The following is a 23253-nucleotide window of genomic DNA, read 5'->3' on the forward strand; positions in this document are numbered from 1 at the left end:
CTAGATACTCCAACCACACCGGTTTCACATTTGGGGAAGCATCCATACCGTGTCCCAAGCTGCAGATCACAGCCACACGGGTTAGGGTGACCGAGGGGAAGCGCGTTTGTTTAAAATGTGAGGGACACATTCCCTTGGGACGGTGGTGGTGGTTGAGAAAGTTGGACCAGGCCAAGGGTAACAGATCCGCGGACTGGGAGAGAACACGTACCGACAGATTACGGGGACGAATGGGGGAGTGGAAGTGTGCTGGAACAAGTGGTGGAAGGAGGAGCAGGGCATTTACGTGTGTGTGTGGGGGTCGGAGCGGATCTGCCCGATGGGTGTGTCGATTGCCTTTTCGCGGCAGTGGCAGGACTCTGGGGCCGGGATCGGATGGGATCGGAGTTTGGACTCCTGCGTGATCCCAGACCCTCCCAACAGAGTAAATGCCACATAACTGGTTGCACAGGAGAGGAAGCCCCTGCCCACAGCTACAGGGAACAGAGATTAGGTGTCCCGCAACCACACCAGGACCGAGAAATGGGTTAGTGTTGGTCCCGACCGGAAAGATCTTGTATCATGATGTACATTATGAGGTAGCGTCAGTCATTTTGAATTGAACCTGAGTGCAGCTGCCCCGGTGGTGTCCGGCAGAAACGGAGAGAAAGTGATGCTCCGCCAGTTTTATGAGCTACGTTACGGGGATGAGAGTCGGGAAGGGTTATAAATATTTAATACGAACAATCGCGTTGGTTCGGGGAGACAGAGGAGAGGGGTGTTCAACGATGCTGCCACAGCGTTCAGCACAGGAACATCTCTGATAAACAGTTTGGACGATGCACAGCTGCAGATGCAGGTCAACACGCTCAGGGATCAGCTGTGAAAAATACTGGGGGAGGGTAACGAATTAGCGGGGTCGGAGTTACGGGAGGACCAGGCTATGACCATACATTTAAAGGAGGTCATAGCCGAGCTGGAGGTGCACGCTCAGACGATCAATAGTTTGATCAGGGAGGATCGGAATGCGTCGGCACAGGCAGCTAGAAATGGTGCGTGTTTGCTAAACGAAGGGCGCAGTAATTTGGAGGACCTGCAGCAAGGTCGCGTCCCTTCCTGGGTTAGCAACCGGCACCTCATCACGCTGAGCCCGTATGATAATCTGATGAGCCCCGTGTCAACTCCGGCTGGCCTCAGAGGCCTACCTGGTCCCAGTTGATTGTGGCCAGTCCAACCACACAGTAATGGGGATTGTACTCCGGATGCCAGGTCACAGCGGCCAGCACCGGTATACCGGGTAGAAAACATTGGCGCCCTGAGGAACGGGGTGCACGTGCGGCATAATGGGGCCCCGCCGTTTGTAATAAAGTTGGAGCACGCCATGACCGGCACTGACCTCCAGGGGTGCCAGAGCAGGGGCGCGCATGTGGTGTTGTGTCCCCAGCACCTGAACGCGTTCGATCGACCAGTGTGTGGGTTTAAATCGGAAAGTGCAGAGCCCATCAAATGCACCATGGAGGTGATGGCCCAGGGCCACGTTCCACCCCAGATAGCATACGCGAGCAACGGGACGTACTGCGTCACGACGAGTGTGGACCAGTATCGGGTACACCGTGACACTTGGTGTCCTGTCGCCAACAAAACTTTCTGTTTCAAACCCCACACAGAGGTTCAGGTGGCGCAAGAGTACATCATCCCCATTTCAGATTTTGCCACGGTACACCTCACGGTGAATGACACGGTACAGGACCTGCAGCAATACGTAACACGGTTCGGGTATGAAATTCCTCCTCTGCCCAAACACCTCACAAAACTAATAAAGGAAGCTGAACTCTCTCAAAAACACTTCTACACCCTCAAACAACAGAACAGGGAAGCGGGGGAAGAAATAAAAGAAATGGCTACCCCGCCCTGGTGGGACTTGGGTTTGAATGTCGAGATCCCTCCATGGATCCGAATAGTTTCACACACAATAGTAGTAGTACAACTAATCATGGTGTCTTAATGTCTCTCAATGTCTCTTAATCTCTCCTGCTTCCCAGCCTATCACAGGCCTTCCCTTTTGTTCTTTCATCCCCTCCCCCATTTCCCAGCCCCTACGCTTGCTTAAAAATCTGTTCCATTTCCTGCTTTTTTCCAGTTCTGACGAAAGGTCATCAACCCGAAACGTTAACTGTTTCTCTCTTCACAGATGCTGCCTGACCTGCTGAGTATTTCCAGCATTTTGTTTTTATTTCAGATTTCCAGCATCTGCAGTAATTTATTTTTGTACTCATGGTGTTGTATCTGTTAAAGTTATCCTGTAAAAAGAGAAGGAAAGCACTCCGAAATCATTGCGAGGCCCTAATAAAAGGGTAACCAGTTGTATTGCTTGTAAATATGGCAAATTGAATTGTTATAAGAAACGGGACCCCAGGTATAATTGATAAGTAATGTACGGTTTGGTTGAGACCCACAATGCGTCTCCCACAGCAGATGATGATGAAATCCTTGATATTTCTGGTTTTGGTGACGAAATATCAAAGGGCAAAATGTAGCACCAGCTTTCTGGCCATTTTTAGGAATCATATTTTATATCCAATACCCCAAGAACGGTACTGATGGGGTAAGCTTGTGGGAGTGGCTTAGGGAAAAAGATTGCAATTTGGGCTAACCTAACTAAGGTGCATTCATATGTAAACAGCCATCTCACACTGACAGGCTGGGTGGAAGGGAACCCAGGCCGATTGACGTCATCACCATCTAACATGATCACTGGGAACAATACCCCGAGAGGTAACTCAGACACTATCAATAAAACACAGTCCCAACCGAAACTGGTGGAAGGCAGATGGCCAGGCCGTTATCTTCCAGGAGATAAGCCAGTTAAGCAAGTTCAGATTGAGATTGAAACCCATTACCTGCTAATGGGGGCCATCAACTCAGGAAACAACAGACATCCAGTAATCAGCACTCATTGTCTCTCCAGGTGCCAGGCCTGGGAGCAGGGAAACTGAGAATATCATTTTTCACAAAGATTTCAAAGGTCATGAGTCACTCCAGGCCACAGGGGGGTCCAGACAGATTACCTGAGTCAATACATCGATCAGTATTGGCGGGAGGAAAAGGCGATGGGTTTTGGGTATTTCAGGGGCTGCTCTTTTCTCTACTCCTCTACATCAGTCTATGAGTCTCCCGAGTGGGGCTCGGCTCGACAGAACACCGCAAGAAGCTGAGCGCTGCTCTTCATCCCTCATCAACGGACCTTGACTCAAACTGGAATTTGGATACTGCGTCGGCGGTACGGAACCAGGAGCGAAATGTACAGGAGGAAGCTGCAAGCAAGACAACAGGCAATCGGGGTGAGCATATTGCCTGCGCCTACACATCCACAAGACCACTTAGCTGCGTGAGGGGGTGATTGTAAGTCCCAACCAAACCTTAGAGGGGTTTAGTGCTGGGGTCCTGTGTTAGTTTATTTCACGGGAGGATTCTTTTATTAGACCGTGGTAATGTATGGCTTGTTGGACAAGACAGGGTTGTATTGGTTTGTACTGTTACGAGTGTTATTGTTAATCCTATTAAACAGCATACGGTTGAGCTCAAACAGGTGTCCAAGTCTGATCTGTTCCATGTAATCCCTATCGTCCAGAACTTGTAGTAAGAGGTGTGCTTTCAGTGCGCCCAAGAAAACCAGTTACAGATGTCTGAAAAAATGTCTTCCCACAAAGTGTAATCAACACTTAAAATAAACTTACAGGAAAAAGAGTAGAGGCAAAACCTTTAGCGAGTCACGAGCCTAATGGATAGGGTGATAGAGGACTGTAGGTTTTACTTTGAGTGGCTGAGTGAAGATGGGCAAATGGATTGCCTCATCTGCATTCATCTTGTGATGTTTGTTTAAAATCTAAGATCAATGTTATTAAATTATTAAAGCACCAGGTTATAAAGATGCGGGTAGAATTTATGTCATTTCTGCTGAAGTTACAGTGGAACATCAGGAAATTCCTTGTAGAACCTATACCCCAGGGTGTTAATATCAAACCCACTGGATTCTAGGGCCTGTTGGTTAGAAGCCCTGTATTAACCATCAATGGTTCATCGTAGCAATAAGCCACGCAGATCAGAAGGGCCCCGAGCTGGATTCCTCATCTGTGGTGATTTAGTTAACCTCAGGTGAGGCATTATAATTGACCTCAGTAGCTCCAGGCCATGGTGGCAAAAATCAGCTAGAACTCCCACTCTTGACTGCTGTTCAGTGATACTCATTATACTGTGTATGTTTGGATGTCAGGTGGGAACAAGATCCAGTTCAGTTGCCGATCTTTCCATTGCGAAATATCCTCCCAGCATCACTGTCTAGTCTCACACATGAATGGCCACTTGGGCGATGTACCAAAAGACTGCCAGTACCCACTGCAGTGTGCTTTAGAAAGAAAAAGGCACCACTTTAGTAACATGCAAAAGTGTACTGTTTATATTTTTATGTTTCTGTCACAGTCAGCTTAGGAAATGTTGTGATCATAACAGACTGTTCTTGCATAGGGTAGTACAATACAGTACCATGTTTCTCACCTGCATATTTTTGATATCAATATTAAGGAGGTGCCAGGTCAAGTAAAGGAGGAGAAGTGCCCGAGTCACCCTGGCCACTTTTGTACATCTCCAAGTGGTGAGCAGAATCAGCAAAACCCTGGAAATAAATAGTTTGACCACAAGCTTAGCTGAGGAATAGGAAATGATATTGGGAGGGGATGGAACATTAGAAAGAACACGCTGAGGGTAAAAAAAAGTTTAAAAAGGAATTTTATTCTTTAATCAGTTTTGGATATGCAACCACCAACATGTGTAAAATAAACATAAAATCACATAACTGCAATCATAATGCGCAGCATTTTGAATGTGTGGGTCTGATCAAATCATTGCTGCATGTTTCCTGACACTTACAAGCTGACCCCAGTTTCCTAGCTGCAAATAGTGCACCGACAAATGAGACACTCACTCATGTGACATATCGCTCCATTCAGTTCCAACTGTGAACCTTTCCTATTTAGCAATATGGGATTTTATGCAGGTATTTGCAACAGTTCACATCATTGCCTCCACATGTTGTAGTGATTATGGTCTTGCAAATGACAAGGCACAATAATACTCAAGTGCCTGCAATATTCAGCAGACTTACATCATTATTCTGTTGCACTGCATGAGGATCACAGCAATATCTTAGCTCCATAGGTCACCTATTCACTGGATAACTTTGCTGAGACACTGGGGGAAGCTTCAGTCACACCAATATTATTCAATTCTATCCATATACCGACAACAGTATATTTATAGATTTCCTGGTTTTGCCACCCACTCTTTACGTAGAAAATAAGTGCATTATGCATAGGTTCCCAGATCTCTGCCAATGCAGTTCAGCATATCCACCATGTGTGCAAGAATGGCCTGGGATAATCTACACTCCTACCCTCAGCTCAACACCTATGCCTGCTAACATTGGAAGCCCAGGTTATGGTTAACTGTAACCCTGAAATTAGCCATTCCATTGCACTAGGTGCAGGCTCACTAATATGAGGAATCTCTTTGCTGCACTTCTTGTTTATTGAATTATTTTATTTCTGCCTTTACAGTTGGTATCTTCACAGTACATCAGTAAACCAAACCATATAGATCATGAAAGTCTGAAAATTGACTCTTGGGGCTGGATTTTCATTGAGTCGTCGGGTAGGAGGCGGGACTACAACTTTTGGGGTTGTAGTCCCGCCTCCATCGAGTTCTAGCCAACCCACGCGATTTTGACTTGATTGACCTTGTTGAGCCCGCCCAGCGGGCTCAGCAGGCCAATTAAGGGCCACCCGGCAACAGGTGACGTCACAGATTGAAACTTCATCTGTCAAGACCTTTTGACAGATGAAATATCAGCGTTTCACAGCTGTTTGAAGCTGTCAAACACTGACAATCTGTACTCCAGGTTAATTCCTTCCTGTCAGGATGATTTAGCGATTTCCCCCCCAGAACAGAAAGCTGAATGCTGCAATTTTTGACAGCTCGCAGCCATTCTGCTTTCTGTGCCGGTGAGATGAGGGACTCCAGAGACCTGAAGGAAGGCGATAAAGGTAAGTAAAGGTATGTAAAACTTATTTCAACACTTTACACATACCAAACACACTTACCTTTGCACTCATGCACCCATCACTCACCTGAACACTGGACATCTCGACCCCTCCAAGCCCTTCATCCCGACGGTCCGCCTCCTCTAACTTGGCGTGGTTTGGAGTTGTCGGGAATCCCACATTTCAACATTAAAAATAGGGATTAGGCTAAAAACTGCTTGTTTACTACCTGTTAACAGGCAGTTAATTGGCACTAATCCCCTTCCCACCTCAGGGAGGCTGGTCGGGTACCCACCTGCTTTGAAACTGGCATGGAGGCGGGATGGGTTCGTGCCCCCTGATTTCGGGATTTTAACACCCCACATGCCTCCAATCCCGCCTCCACGGCCCAATGAAAATCCTGCCCTTGGTCTGTGCTGAATGACCTGATCACAGCTGGAGTGCTACAATGGGCCTCAGCATTGTCAGAAGCAAATGGAAACAATCAGCCAAGGTTCTCACTCTCAATTGCTTGCCGGTGATTTCTGTTGGAAAGTGTGCTTGGTTAGAAGCGTGTCAACATCAAATGAGGACAGGGTTAGTCACTAATCAAATACTTTACGGACACTCGGACCCCAATTTTAAACGGAGGGCGGTAACGGTGTGCGCAAGCCCCGAAGCGGACGGCACACCCAAGGACATGGAGGCCTAATGGGTCTCAACGGACGGGCCTCATTTCCATGAACTTTCTCGGAAACCAACCCAAACGTGGCCAGATCCACTACCTGGCTGGCGGGCAGGAGCAGAAATTCAGTGGCAGGAAGCCACAGCTGGGGGCCCAGGTAAGTGGTGAGATGATCGGGGGAGGTAGGCAAGCTGGGCGGGGCAAGGTGAGGCCCGAGGCCTGGAGTTCTGGCCCACAAGGAAACCTAAATTACACTTTTTAAAAAACTTACCTGCACAATCCACCTCCCTGCAGGTCTGGCCTGATGGGGAAGCTATCACTGCTCCCCCACTCAGGCCTCCAACTAAAATGGCAGATCGGGTCCAGATGACATCATCGGGACCCGATCTGGATATTAAAAAAGAACCCCACTGCCTTCCCGTGGGTGTCCCGCTCGACTGCTCAAAATAACAGGTTAATATCAGGACACGGTGGGAAGGCAGCGAGATCAGAAGGGATAAGTCACTGCTCTAATTTTAACTGCCCCTGCCCAGTTTCCACCAGCAGGGGGAGTAAAAAATCAGGGCCTCTGTTTCCAAGTTCACACAAGAATGATTACTCGATTGCTCATGAACCACATCCCATTATAAACTGCAGCTTTCAGGAGGAGGGGAGGAAATTTAAGAATCCCCTTCCTTCTCAACAAGTTCGTTTCAAACACTTCACACTATTTTACGTGGTTGTACAATTTGAAATGCTGTTTGCTTTAAATGCCCTCAAAGCAGTAGCAATAGTTAAAGACTGTAGAGGGGGCAGTGGCTGTATTGTGAGCTAGCTCTGAAACTATGACCAAAAATGCACACTTTAAATTTAACAAATTAACATATTAATGTTCACTTTAAGGGCAATATATTCCATACTGACTTCAACATGATGTGGCTGTACATTTTGTAATCGTTGGAATAACTTATTTAGAACTTCCATCTTGAAAAATACTCTTTTTTGAAAAATAATTCTCTTCTCTGCTGTCCCCTACCACAAATCAGGAAATCCATATTTTACACCTCAGATAATGTGAAAATGAATTATTTCTTCAGCGCTTGGATTTGTTAAGGAAAGGTTGTGTCTCACTAACTTGATTGAATTTTTTGAGGCAATAACTGGGAGGGTTGATGAGGGTAGCACGTTTGATATAGTCTACACGGATTTTAGCAAGGCTTTTGACAAGGTCCCACATGGTAGAAAAGTAAAAGCCCATGGGATCCAAGGAAAGTGGCAAGGATGTCACTGCTCTTGCTGGTGGCAGGTAATCATTGAGAGGGGGGAAAACATAAGCTTTATGCTTCAGTGGGACAGAAATAAGGTGTTTATTAACAATTCATTTTAAAAGTTACCTCAAACATTATGCATTCTAGTGATGGGGATGCATAAATCATGTGGTGCCTTGATGTAAGGCAGGCAGTTACTGTTTTTCTACATAAAAACATTTACTTCATCCCATGTTTTCATAAATAGAAGTTAGATGAACAGAGCCCAAACTGAGCTGCCAAAATTTTACTTTTTAAAAAAAATCAAAATTAAAGATGGTTAACCCATATGCTGTTGGATAAACAGGAAACCCATAGAGAGCTAGCACAAAAAGTTCCATTGTTAGTGCTTTAAATGATTCATCCTTTATGGTTCTGATACATATCTATGCTTTATTTATTGATAGAGATGAGTAGCAGATGATAACAGAAGTTGGGTCAAATTACTCCAGTTTTCTTTCAAAACCACCCAATATAAAAATTAGGCATGAGACAGGTTATTCTGGTCAACATATTTCTTGATCAATAATTCTTTTTTTTTTTTTTAAAGTCTCTTAGAATATTTTATAAACTTTACTTTTTGCTTTGAGTGCACAATAAGGCAGCGAATGATAAAGAAAGACAGCCGCAGTATATTAGCAAGATTCACTCTTGCACTTCCGCTCGGAGGTGAGCTTGCCAGTGTTATGGGGAGGGAGAGATAGTTGGAAACTGTACAAGCAGTCCTTCCCTGCACCATTTATGTGCTGACTGACAGTCAATGTAAGCTACTTTTATATTGCAGGAGACCTGTGAATTGGGAGCCAGGAACACGAACATGGGTCTTATATATTGCAAATATAAAAGCAGCTCAAGACTGGCATTGATGGAGAAATTCAAAGGCCAGACATCGTGCTCTCTTATGTGAGAAGAGCAAGTTAGATCATTAGGACAAGTAATTAAAAAATGCCCAGATCCACTCAGAAACCTTAATTTGACTGCATCGGGACATTTTTAGCAAAATTCCAGTAATCAAGAAGGAAATAGCACTACATGTAGTAATTTTAGAAATGTGCGAGATATACAAGATATTGCACCATACCAAAGCACTTGCCCTTTATTTAAAACAGTTATCCTCATCTTATACAAGCTCCACTCTGCACTTTTTAACATTGGTTTGCAGAGGGAACATGACAAGACATTTGCCCACTGACCTTTATTAGCACACAATAGTACCAACTCTCAAGGGCTTCTCAGCCATTCAGGCCAAGGTTACAATAAAACTACTAATTTCTGGGAGTTATAAGCTTTGCTTCCCCCTCGCCAACTCTGTTCCTGAACAGGTACAGTACAGTGAAGGACCACTTTGAAACCTCGTCGATAGTTTACAATTCTGATCAACTCGGAAGTGACGATTGTCAATAGCACAATACACGTTTTATTCTAGAACTGCATCTGGTCATACCAGATTTGCATTCAAATTTATTTGCAGACAGTATACCTCGATGGCACCACTTCTAAATTAGCTAAAATGTGATACAAGGTTAGTATCTGAATACTTTGAAACAGATTTCAAAGTGTCCGATGCAGGATTTGGAAGGCATTATATCCTTCCTTCAGTTGGGTAGATGCTTTTGACCCAAATATCTTCCAAAAAAAATGGAAATGCTGGAATTAGACAGCAAGTTTGTCAGCATCAATAAAGCGATGAGCTGTGATGTTTTGGGTGTAGACTTTTAGTCAAGGGCATTATCGTTCCTCTTTACAGAAGTCAATTGGCCTGCTTTGTATTTTGAGCATTCTGATGTTGTTTGTTTTCAGCAATTGCAGTTTTATCAGTCTTAAAAAATGAGTGGGTTCCCCAGACTATTGTTGATGATTGACATCCTGCAAGAATTATAAATTAGTAAGAATTTGAAAATTGCTTCCATAGAATATTTAGCAGCAATTTTGTTTGACAGTTGAACAATAAGACTTTGATGATTCAGAATTTCATTGCAAACTCTCAAGCAACAGTTTTTATTATCTTCTGTGATCCCATTTCAAAGTATTTTTCCCCTTACTCCATGGGTTCCCTTCAGCCATACTCCAACTCTTGACTAGGCAGGGAATCTTCCCCCCCTCCTCCACAGGCCTCTCTAAACTGCAACTTGATATTGTTATGAGACAAGAGTGGCTTACTGTGACTTGCTCTGATTTCTCTCTTCGTGCACCACGCCGCCGCCTCCCCCCCCACCCCCCATTACTCTATGAGGAGGGACATCAGCCTCTGCTTGATGTCCCCTCCAGATAGCTAAGCTGAGACTGGGAATTCACCATGAGGCTAACCTTATTATACCCTCCAAACCACCAGGGGGCTGAATCTGCGGTCGGAGGCTTCCCGCGGGCGGATGCCTCTGACTAGCAAAAAATCTACAAACTTACCTGATGGTCCCAGGGGTTTGGACACTTGCGCTCCTGGGCCTCTCTGCGTAGGCCTGCGTAGAGGCCCACGTGATCCATGGGGCACATGCGGTTCACAAGCGCCCCTGGGATCACGTGGGTCGGCCCAACCAAAGCAGGGGGAAATCCCCATTCATACTTATGGAGGTTCAGTTTGTACGGAACCTCCATAAGCATGAATGGGATGACACTAAAAATAGATTTAACATAATAAATTTAAAAATCATTTAAAATGAATTAAAATACAATATAATTAAATATTTAAAACAAAAATTTATTTTTTTGAAAAATAAATTTACATTTTTTAAATGGTCTAAAAATAACCTTACGTATTTTAATGTTTAAATGAATGAAAAAAAATATTTTTGTTTTTTAAAACTCTTACGCTGGTAAAAGCAGGCGTAAGGATTTCACGGGCATTCGCTGAGCAAAAGGTGGGCAAATAGCACAACTCTCCGCCCGCGGAGACCCATCTCCTGGGGATGCGTGCGATCTGTCAAGAAGATTCTTGACAGATCGCAAGTTCCGGGTTTTAGCGCATGCGCTTCGTATGCCCAAACCCGGAACTTGTGTGGCCCTACGGGTGCGTGTGCACCTCGTATGTACCCGTAGGGGCCACAAATTACAGCCCCAAGTGTTCAGAGTCGCCATGCCACCTAGTGGGCATTTTATTAACATCAGTACAGAAGAGAAATTATAATACAACCATTATCAGAAAACACATACAATTGTTTACAGTGCACTTAGGCACAGTGCTACTTGCTCTTCAGGATTTTTACAGACACTTGTTTATTAAAATTACAACATATAGCCATATTATTATACCACTTAAAACTGAACAAATAGTACACAAGGAATGAGTACAGAAAGAAATACAGCCTCCATCCCATCCAATAAATATTTGCACCAGAACGTTAACTGTTTAGTAACCAAAAACATGTATGATACAAATAATGATATGCTAAGATTTTGTGTATTTATTGCAGTGTTGATGTTCTTAATACTGTTACAGGCATAAGATTGCAGATAGTTAATTATTTTTTAAATCTGAAGTACCTTGCACAAATGCTTCCACTACATGTAACCACAAGCACAGGAAAATGTTTGCATTTAAAATGTGCGAGGGTGTGGAAGCGAGGTGAACTTAGCATATCTGGAATTGGGAAGGGCTTGCTGCAATTCCATCACGTGCTTAGCCCAGTTCAGCTACATTCTGCAACAAATTCCATTGTGAAGAATAAATAGAAAAGCAGACAAGCCATATGCAGTCTTTCTAATCAACAGCCAGTACACAACATATGACCTAGACAATGCTAATGTAGGGGAATTAAAAACAGGGAAAGGTGAAAATTTTATGACCAAAGAATAAATGTAAGTCACATTTTGCGCACTTCATTAGAAAAAAAATTAAAATTGTGATTTATTTACCTTTCAAATCCAAATATAATCTTTACTACAATGGACATTCGTTAGGCTCCGTGTAACTGAAGGTAACTTAAAGGCAAATTCTGAGCCACGATGTATGAGGTGCAAGATTGTGCTAAGGTTAGGAGAACTTTTGCTTCAGCTTTTTCTGAAAAAACACTGGAAGGAGGGAGAGGACTGCCAAGATCATGAGAACAAAGACTGAATTCCAGGAAACAGCCTCTCCTGCCGTTGTAAGTTGGTAAAGGGTTGTACCAGCTTTAATAGCCACAAACGATGGAGGTGCTACACCTGAAGGGAAACAAAAGGAATTGGATTAAGATTTTTCTTTAGTGGCAATAGCCTATAATATCCATGTCATTTGAACTTTGACATCAACATTTTAATGCTTAAGATTATTTTGATTAAAATTGAATCATAGCTTCCCCCGATAGTGTACTACGCCATATATGTCAGAAGGTCCCAGGTCTGTGCTGAATTAGCTAATCTCAGGCAGGACAGTGAGAAGAGCACTACAATTGAATTCAGTATCCCTGGGCCAGGAAGGCAAAAAATCCAACATTTTTGATTGCTATCCAATTGCTGGAAAGTGCACTATACATCTGGCATGGCCAAGATGAGGCTCAGTCCTTTGGAGACTACATTCAGCTTGCATTAGCACAAAACTAAAATTAATTGATTTGCTGTAAAAGCAATATGCCTGCTTAAGGGTACACAATTTAAAAATATTTGTTTGACTTTCATCTTACCATACTTTATTACTTCCCTCCAACTCAAGGACAGGCTATGGCCTTTTCCACAGGTGTTTTCACAAATGGGTCCTCTTTGGTTTGGGTGTCAGGAAAGTGACACAAGTGCACCATTTTGCTGTGTTTACACACAAGAGTGGAGTCGGTTTCTTATTTAAATCGGTTCTTGGATCCCTGCACATTTGAATGGCTTTAGCAATATGGCCACTACACATGCAAAAAGTACTGATGTAATGACGCCTGCTACAACCAACTCCAATCTCAGGTGCAAATACGAGGCAACAGAGCACTCCGGTTGCTCTCTCATTGCCCAGACTCCAGAAGCCTCAGTGTAAAAGCACCAAAAGAGTGATCTGCATTATTTAAAGTGAAGGGTGGAGGTGCAGGACATCTCTTCCAACTACCCCTCTGGTACCATCTCCTCCTTTGAGCACCTCACCTTGTTCTGCCCCTCTCGCCTCTCCTTTAAAATCCTCATTCTCTACTGCCCACCCAAGCACCACGCCAAGTTTCTCACCAAGATACCGTCACTGCTTTCCTCCCTCAGCCTCTGCATTGAGCAACTTCTCATCCTCTGTGATTTCAATCACCATCTCAACTCACCTTGCCCTCTTTCCTGGGAATTCACTGCCCTCCTGTCCGTCCTTAACCTCTCCCTCCATATAACCCCCCCTCCCCCCACCTATATTCACAACCAACTCCTGGGCCTTGCCATCTCATATGGCGTCTCCAATCCCATTATTTCAGTCACAGACGAGGACATCTCTGATCGCTTTTTTATATCCCTTCCCACTCGCATCCCCTTTCTAAACACACTTCCTCTGCATCCACCCCTGGAAAAAAACTCTCCCCCAAGTCACTTTAAACTGCACTTTCAAACTCCTATCTGTCGAGCCTGTGGCCCTCCCTTCTGCCACAACGTTTGCAGGTGTTGGTCTGCCCAAACACTCCCTCTCGCTCCCTCAAGTCCGAAAGTAGCAGAATTGAATGTATCTGGCACCAAACCAGTTTAACCATCCATCGCCAGATCTGGCTAGACCACGTCAAGCACTATTGGGCTCTGCTCTCTTCTGCCAAAACTACTCACTTTTCCAGGGTCATCCTGGAAGGCAAAGATAACTCCCAGCTTATTTTCTCCACTATCAACTCTAGCCTCACACCCCTCTCGCCTGCCCCCTCTACCCTCCCTTCCAACAAGTCTGATGAGCTCATGGACTTCGTCACTTAAGTTTGAGAACATCTGTTCAGCTGCCTCTGCCGCAGTCCCCCCTTCAGCTTGCAAAACAAGCCAAACCTCTTCCAAAGTCCCCCCCTATCCTAGCCCTGAACCCAAGTCTTTGTCTAGTTTCTCTCCTATCTCCTCTCATGCCCTCTCCAAGCACACGTCGTCCACGAGACCACCTCCTGCTCTCTCAATTCCATTCCTACTAAACTGCTGACTACCCAACTTCCCTTCAGGTCGCCATACTGGCTGACATTGCAAACAGTTCCCTCCTCTCAGGTTAATGTCCCCCTCCATTTCAAAATTACCGTCAAAGATACCCCCTTCCTCAAAAAGTCCACACTCGTCCTCTGTTCTTGTAAACTACCGCCGCATCTCCAACATTCCATTCTCTCCAAAGACCGTTAAAATGTTGTCGCCTCCCAAATCAGTGCATACCTTTCCTGTAACTCCATGTTTGAATCTCTCCAAATCAGGGTTCTATCACAACACTGAAACGGCTGTAATCAAAGCCACAAATGACATCCTCTGGGATTGTGACCATAATGGACTATCCCTCCTTGTCCATCTCAACTTCTCTGCAGCCTTTAACATGACTGACAACACCATCCTCCTCCAATGCCTCTCCTTCGTTGTCTACCTTAGTAAAATTGCCCTCACTTAGTCCCACTCTTATCTAACCAATCGTAGTCAGAGGATCTCCAGCAATCCTGGATGGGCAGCACGGTGGCATAGTGGTTAGCACTGTTGCCTCACAGCGCCAGGGACCCGGGTTCGAATCCGGCCTCGGGCGACTGTGTGTGTGGAGTTTGCACATTCTCCCCGTGTTTGCGTGGGTTTTCTCCGGGTGCTCCGGTTTCCTCCCACAGTCCAAAGATGTGCAGGTTAGGTTGATTGGCTATGATAAATTGACCCTTAGTGTTAGGGGGATTAAATACGTGGGGTTACGGGGATAGGGTGGGATATGTGTTGGTGTAGGGGTTACGGGGATCGGGTGGGATATGTGTCGGTGCAGGCTCGATGGGCCGAAATGGCCTCTATCTGCACTGTGGGGTTTCTGTGATTCTGTGATTGGCTTTTCTTTACACTATCTCTGGAGTCCCCTAAGGATCTATCCTTGGCCCCCTCCTATCCCTCATCTACATACTGTTGTTCAGTATCAAAAGACATGGTATCAGGTCCCACATGTACGCTGACGACACCTAACTCTATCTCACCACCACCTCTCTTGACCCCTCCACTGCCTGTGTTGCCAGCCTGCTTGTCTGACATTCAGTCCTCGACGAGTCGCAACTTAGGGCAGGTAAACACTGGGAAGAACAAAGCTATCGTCTTTGGACCACCCCCCCACCCAACAAATGTTCGCTCGCCACCGCTTACTTCCATCACATCGCCCGTCTCTGACCTGCCTTGCCCATCTGCTGCCTCATCCCTGCTTTTGTCACCTCCAGACTTAACTATTGCAATGCTCTCCTGGCCAGCTTTCCATCCCCTTCCCTCCATAAACTTGAGCACATCCAAAACTCTGCTGCGCACATCCTAACCTACACCAAGACCCTCCCACCCATCACCCTTGTACTCGCTGACCTACACTGCCTCCCTATCCCAGACGCCACCAATTTAAAATTCTCATCTTTGTATTCAAAGCCGATCATGAACTCGCCCCTCCCTATCCCCAACATCTACAAGCCCTACAAACTTCAAGATCTTTGCATTCCTCCAACTCTGGCCGTTTACAAATCCCCCACACCCTTGGCCCCATCATCAGCGCCCATGCCTTCAGCTGTCTAGGCATTAAGGTCTCAAATTCCTTCCCTAAACCTTTCCACTCACCCTCATCATTTAAGACCCTCCTTAAAACCTATCCCTTTGACGTAGCTTTTAGTCTGCCGTCTTAATATCTCCTTCTTTGGCACTGAGTCAATTATTGTCTGATTGTGAAATGACTTGGGACGTTTTATGTTAAAAGTGCTATATTGTAGTTGTTGTTGTATACGGAGTTAACCCCTGTACCTGCAGATACCGATATTATGTTACAGAATGATGAATAAGACTGAATGAGCTTAGTGGCCAGTAAACCGAGCTGTGGGAACCACTGGCAGTTGGGAAGACTGGGTCTTCCCTCCAGCAGGATTTATAAGGCCCGTTAACTTTATCTTTGACTTGTGGAGCCAGCAGCTTCACCAGAAGCTGGCGACGGAACCATAGCATAGACGTGCCTTGCAACTGAAATCAGCTTTTCCACTGATGGAGTGGCCCACCTAGTGGTATGGATTGCAAAAACTCAACACATGATAGCCATGCTAGAAATCACAGTCCCTTCAGTAAGCAAAACAGTTGGATAAAGTGTTTCCCTTAAACTGGCATTGTTGCATCGTACTGCTGCTTTAATGTGAAAAAATACAGGATTCTGGATCAATGCCATTAGATTAACACTAGAACAGAAGCTTCAAAAAGGCTCCCGATTTGTTTGACCAAAGTTTACAACTGAAAAGAACTGTGATGGCAGTTATAATAAAGAAAATTGGTAGGGCTACTTTCGCAATTGTCAAAAGGGTTAAAATACACCTGGGTGAAGTACTTAGTCATACCGACCAGAAGGTCCCAAGTTCGATTCCTGATCCGTATTGAATCAGGTGATCTCAGCTGGACCAGTAGCTAGGGAGCAGGGATATTGAGCAAGGACAAGATTGAGCTTAGCTATCATGTTCTGCACAGATATTGCCACTGCCATGCTCATATATAAAAGATGGCTGTTTGAGGAGTTTGAGTGGGGATGGAACTATACCAAACACAAGTAAACCTTCAAGACAGGAGAGAACTAGAGTAGGAGGGGACAGGGAGAACCAAGTTGCTGTAATTCAACTGAAGTTTTGGCAAAAGTCATTTTTTAATTAAACAAATAATTGTCTTACCCAACTTCTCCATTATGGAATCCAGTAGAGGAGAAAAAGAAATGTAAAACACACAGCCATTTTAAATGCTTATTTTAAAACATGAGCTCACAGCAAACAGCAAGAAGCGTCTATAAACTTATGAGTAACTGTAGCTCAGTCTTACAAGCTCATATTTTTCACCCAGCAGCATTTAAAACAGTCAGATTTTCTTCTTCCAGAGAGAAGTCAGGCATGACCCTGTGGGCAAGTTTAACCTAGATGAGCGGACATATAATTATATTTAATAAAAATTCACTAGCCTAACAATGTCACAGAGCAAGATAAAATAAAAGTTCATATCTTCGTGCACATACAAATTTGGTAAAACATTGCAGTCAGTTCTATGGAACGTGCACCAGTTTAAATGTGACAACTGGTTATTAAAGCCCTGTTGATCACCCAGGTTTTACTTTATCCTAAGTTAGATCCAAATGAATTGGGAAGTCCACATTTAGTTTTGAAAGGACGCAAGTGCCAGACACAAAACCACTTGCATCATCCAATACAACAAACAGCAGATCTGCGGTGACCTTTCCAATAAAACCCTCTTTGAAGCTTTTGAAAAGCAGCCTGATCTTCACATCGAACCTTTGATATTTCAAAGACTTTTTCCCTAAAGGGCAGAGTGGTCTCCCTGTCCACTATCATGACTGATCTGTTACTACCAAGAATAATTTCGCCTGAATATGAGCACTTACCATAATAGTTGTTCACCTTTCCAACTAAATACCCATTTATCAAAAACAAAACTGCATAACATGCACATTGGCCCAGTAATTCCGTTCCAAACGCGTGAGTACGGTCGGGGTACTCACGCGTCTGGCCGGAGGAAATGCCGGTTTTCAGCATGCACAGCGCATGCGGGGAAAACCGGCATTTCCTGTCCTCTGAACGAAGGGGTTCAGAGGCACAGCGCGTGCGACTGCACAGGCAGCGCATGCGCAGTGAGCTTTGTCGATTTCATTCATGGATTCAGTGAGGGTAAGTCCTGACAACTTACACATGAAAAAAGCATGAGTAAAGTTGCTCCAGAGGCTGCGGAGGAAGATATATTTTATCGTGGAGCTTCTGAAAGGCAATATTTTTGTTTGGGAAAGGGAGGAAAGTTATTTTAAGAAATTATGAGGTAAGTTTTAAAGTTTAATTTTTTTTTTTTTTTTTTTTTTTAAAAGACGGGTTTTCAGTACTGTAGGTAGAAGAAGCAATTGTGGCTGTGTGAATTGAATTTGCTGTGTTTATTAAATGTGAAAATGACTGTTCTAAAATGAGTAATGTAACATTTCCAACATTTTTAAGAAACTGTTCATCAGTAATATATTCTTTTAAGTAATTATGTATGTATGTCCGTATATATTCCTTTACGTATATGTATATATTCCTTTACTTGTGTATGAATGTATGTATTTAATTATGATTTTCCAATAAGTTACTTTCTCTGAAAGTCATAATTAAATACATACATTCATACACATAAGTAAAGGAATATATACATATACGCAAAGGAATATATACAGACATACATACATAATTACTTAAAAGAATATATTACTGATAAAGTTTCTTTCTTAAAAATGTTGGAGTCATTTTCACATTTAATAAACACAGCAAATTCAATTCACATAGCCACAATTGCTGCTCCTACCTACAGTACTGAAAACCCGTTTTAAAAAACAAAAATAAACTTTAAAACTTACCTCAGCATTTCTTAAAATAACTTTCCTCCCTTTCCCAAACAAAAATATTGCCTTTCAGAAGCTCCACGATAAAATATATCTTCCTCCGCAGCCTCTGGAGCAACTGTACTCATGCTTTTTTCATGTGTAAGTTGTAAGGACTTAACCTCACTGAAAGCATGAATGAAACCGGCGAATTTTACTGTGCACGCGCTGCCTGTGCAGTCGCACGCGTTCTGCCTCTGAACCCCTTCGTTCAGAGGACAGGAAATGCCGGTTTTCCCCGCATGCGCTGTGCATGCTGAAAACCGGCATTTCCTCCGGCCAGACGCATGAGTACCCCGACCGTACTCACGCGTTTGAAACGGAATTACTGGGCCAATATTTTACATGTCAATAAAATGAAAAATTTAACAATTGCACGATTTGCCCCCTTGCATCTGCGACTGAGGGTCCAAGGAGGTGCATTGCGCAAGAGGTCATCGTCGTACGTATCCTCACACTGTTCCCTTTCGGGAACTGTATGAAGTGGTGGAAGGATTTCTGGCCACGTTAACGCTCCTTCTGTGACCATAACCATCTTCATACCAGCCATTAGGGTGGTTAGTCCTATGGCGTGAGGGTTTTACGGGCTCCCACAACCCATCTGAGGGGGGGGGGGGGCCACCCACACCCGCACCCGCGGACGCAAGTATCCCGCTGGATGTCCACCCAGAATTTATAGTTGGAGCTCCGACTCCACTTGCCGGGACTGTCTGGAGCAGGGCTCGAAACCCTACTCCTTCTGGCCCAGCGGCGGGGATGCTTACCGCTACGCAAAAGGACCACTCCGCGCAAAAGGTGACACTCATACGTTTCCTGCGCCTCTTCCCTCCCCGTGACTGGAGCCCTATGCTGCCACTTGAAAGACCAAGCTATCATCTGTCCTTTTTGCGGCGCCTTGGACTTCTCATTACCAATGATGAGCAGGCGCTGCGCCTCCACCTCGTTGAGGAGATTGCTGAGGTCATCATCAGTTCAATTGTGAGTTCTTTTAATGCCGTGAATTGTGCTCATTCCAGCCATTTCACGTTGCTAATCTGAGTGGGCCTTTGGCGTAGCGGTAGCATCCCCGCCGCTGGGCCACACGGCGTAGGGTTTCTAACCCCGCTCCAGACAGTCCCGGCAAGTGGAGTCGGAGCTCCGGCTCTAAATTCTGGGTAGACATCCAGTGGGATATTTGCGTCCGTGGGTGTGGGTGCGCCCCCCCCCCCCCCCTTCGTATAGGTTGTGGGAGCCCGTAAAACCCTCCCGCCATAGGACTAACCACCCTAATGGCTGGTACAAAGATGGTTACGGTCACGGAAGGAGCGTTAATCACGGCCAGAAATCCTTCCACCACTTCATACAGTTCCCCAAAGGGAACAGTGTGAAGACACGTACGACGACGACGTTGCTAATTAAATAAATGGAATGAAAAAAATGCTTTCAGGGCTTTTAAAAGTCTTTAAATCGCTTTAATTCTGTTTAAAACTACTTCAGATTCTTCAAAATAATGTAAACGTTTTTAAAAGTTTATAAAAGTTACCAAAAGCTTCTTAAAAATACCAAAAACCTATTTAAAATGCTGCTCTACATGTAAAAATGCTTTGCAGCTTGTGAGAAACATTGGGGGCGTGTCCTTTTAAAATGAGACCTCAAGGGGCGTGTCTCACTTGCACTGCGCGCTCCAGGCTTCGCGCTGGCTGCACTCCTGGGCGGCGTGACATCAGACGCTGCCCGGGAGTCAACATTTTAAAACAGCAATTCCAAGCGTCCCTGAAGCTCAACGGCCGGCGCGTCGCGTAAGTGCAGATCGGGGGCTTGCACGCGCGGCAAGCCCCCGACCCGAATTTCTGCCCCATTAACTTTCACTGGAGAATGGATAATTAAACAGGACTAAGGTATGAAATGAGTAACATTTTTAGTACAGAGAAGGACATACCATTTCTCATATTTTACACAAGGTAATGGCTGTTGCCCATATTTTCTCACTGGAGACATTGGCTGGGAAGTTCCTCGGAGTCGTTCCTGCTCCCCCATCGCAACTTTGCCGGAAGTGCAATGGAAACTCAGTTTACATGTGAAGTTATGATGGAGAGCGGGAGCTGATCCAAGGGAATTTCCAGCCTTTTTGACATGGTTCATGATCAATGCTATCAATAATATTGCAAAAAGTGGTTTTCCCAAAGGGACAAAGATGGTTGTGAGTAATGAATAAGTTCTACATAGAAACATAGAAGATAGGAGCAGGAGTAGGCCATTCGGTCCCTCGAGCCTGCTCCGCCATTTAATGAGATCATGGCTGATCATCCAAATTCAGTACCCTGTCCCTGCTTTCTCCCCATATCCCTTGATCCCTTTAGCCTTAAGAAATATATCTAACTCCTTCTTGAATATATTTAATGAATTGGCCTCAACTGCCTTCTGTGGTAGAGAATTCCACAGGTTCACCACACTCTGGATGAAGAAATTCCTCCTCATCTCTGTCCTAAATGGCGAACCCCTTATCTTTAGACTGTGACCCCTGGTTCTGGACTCCCCTGCCATCAGGAACATCCTTCCTGCATCTAGCCATCCCAGGTATCAGTCAAGCTAAAATACACTTCATTAATGCTTTTTATTTGCTCCCTGTAATTGCCTAGTGGGTAAATACATTGTGTGATACTGTACTGTGTCATACAGAACAGGTTCAACCCCTGGTCTGTGCCGAGTCAAATGAACTCAATTGCACAACAGCTGGAGGTCAATGCAGAGTTCCTAGGAGAAAGAGGAGTTTCAGTTCTGGGGCACTTAAGTTCACTGTGTATATCAATGATTTTGATTTGGACCTAGAAGTATTGTTGAAATTTACAGATGAAGTCAAAATTAATTATTTAGAAGACCAAAGGAAGCTACAAAAGGAATATTGATAAGATGGGGAAAATGGGGTCAAAAGTGGCAGATTAAATTCCAATGTCCGGATGTATGAGGCGATACATTTTAATGAAAAAACCATGAGTAATTATACACTGAATGGAAGTAGGTTCAGTGCTGTGGAAGAGCAGAGGGCTCTGGGGGTACAAAGTCACAGGACATGAAAAGCAGCATCTCCGGTTGATAAGTCTGTAAAAAAGCAAATGGAATTCTAGGTTTGATCACGTGGTATAGAGTATAAAAGCCAAGAGGTAATGAGGAGCCTATATAAAACCTTAATGACCCGAGTTCTGTGCGCAGTATCGGTCTTCAAATTATAGTTAGAATATTCAGGCTTTAGAGGGTACAATGCAGATTCACTAGGATTCTGCTAGTGTGAGGAAATACAAACACAGAGACTTCAAATATTGAGTCCTTTCTTTCGTTAGAGCGACACAGGTTTTGGGGCAAAGATAGAAGTGCTTAAAGTTATGAAAAAAATGGTACAGGGTAGATAGAAACAGACTGTCTCCAGTAGTTGAGGGGTCTCAAATTAGGGGATATAGATAAAAGAAATGCAGGGAAGAATTAGGTGGCGCCTCCTTTGGGGTACCAACGTCGGGTGGCACTAAGAGTTAGCGCCCCTGCGTCGTAAATTCAGTAGTAGCGCCACAAGCAGGAGGTGGGGCGCTGCTGGAAAGCGCGCCCCCTCTTTCTTGGGGCGCGACCAGTGAATTTCGCGGCGCTACGTGCAACAGCGCCACGTGCGGCAGCATGTAATGCCGCGTCATTGCAGGCCTCCTCCTCTGATTAAAGGGGAGGGGCTTAGCGCTGCACGCACCGGGGCCCTGCTGGACCACCGGGGAGCAGTCGCAGCCAGCACGCCGTATACGGAAATAAGAAGGAGCAGGTGCTGGCAGTCGGTCAAAAAAGGCACCTGCCCTTTAATTTGCGCTGCCGTTGCTGCCAAAACGCCCACTGAACTGGTCAGACATATCGTTTGGTGATAGGTATGGGGACGCAAGGGAAGTTTGCAGCCGGGGCGCTGCGCACGCCGATGATGTCATCGCTGGCGGCGCAGCACCACAGGGCGCTGCCGCCACCGCTAACCTCCCACTGAATTTCACAGGAGGCATTAGCGGTGCCTCGCCCAGGCGCTAGGGGTTTTGTGCCGCTCTAGCGCCCCCGGGGGCGCTAACAGGAGGCACAAAGCAACCCAATTTTTCCCCCTAAGTGTATTAGATTTAGAAGAGAGTGTAGGAGAAATGTCTTTACACAGGGAGGGGTGAGGATGTGGAATTCACGCTCAGGTTATTGGTTAAGGCAGAAAAGATCAACACTCAAGATTAGATTGAATAAGTGGATGAAGGAAAGGGGGTTGAAGGATATGGGAATAAAATAGATAAATGTGATTAGAGCTATTGCCCATATGGAGAGTAAATGTGAACACAGACTGGCCGGGCCAAATGGCCAGTTTCTGTGTTGTAACTTCTATGTATTCTATGAGATACTGTCCCAATCAGGGTCAGTGCAAACTTCAAGAACAATGTCGGAAGCCAAAGAGGAGATGGGGAGATTCAGAATGGGAGAGGAAGGCAAAGATCAAACTTGTGATAAAATGGACATTTTTCACAAAGAAAACTTTCAATTTGGGGTTTGCCCTCACCAGGAATAACAGATACAGCATATTAGAATTGAGAAAGTACACGCAAACAGGAATTGGTCATTCCCTATTCACTCCATCTAAACTCTTCATAACTTTCAAAGGCTCTTACTAAATCTTTTCTTGACCTTCTTTGCTCCACTATAATAGTCCCAATATCTAAAAGCTCTCTACATAGCTATAGTTTCCCATTCCTGGCATCATCCTGATGAATCTATGCTGAACAG

At 44.8% G+C, this 23253-nt stretch overlaps 1 protein-coding gene across 5 annotated transcripts in view; it reads right to left on the reverse strand.

Moving 5' to 3' along the window:
- Positions 1-4746: 4746 nt before the first annotated feature.
- tmem41b (transmembrane protein 41B) overlaps positions 4747-23253 on the reverse strand; it is a 44091-nt gene continuing 25584 nt past the window's right edge. For 3 of the 5 annotated variants that reach the window (XM_086007974.1, XM_086007971.1, XM_086007972.1), the window contains exon 7: positions 4747-12161. In XM_086007974.1, coding sequence (XP_085864100.1) covers positions 11992-12161 — 170 coding nt within the window. In that variant the 3' untranslated portion in view covers positions 4747-11991. Of the gene's footprint in view, positions 12162-16901; positions 16993-21434; positions 21574-23253 lie in introns of those variants that run through there. The other 2 variants (XR_015081006.1, XM_086007973.1) reach the window with 2 other exon arrangements.

This window comes from Somniosus microcephalus, chromosome 15 (genome assembly GCF_052327205.1).
Source record: "Somniosus microcephalus isolate GS21.2 chromosome 15, FLI_Smic_1.0, whole genome shotgun sequence".
In the NCBI taxonomy this organism is placed as follows: domain Eukaryota; kingdom Metazoa; phylum Chordata; class Chondrichthyes; order Squaliformes; family Somniosidae; genus Somniosus; species Somniosus microcephalus.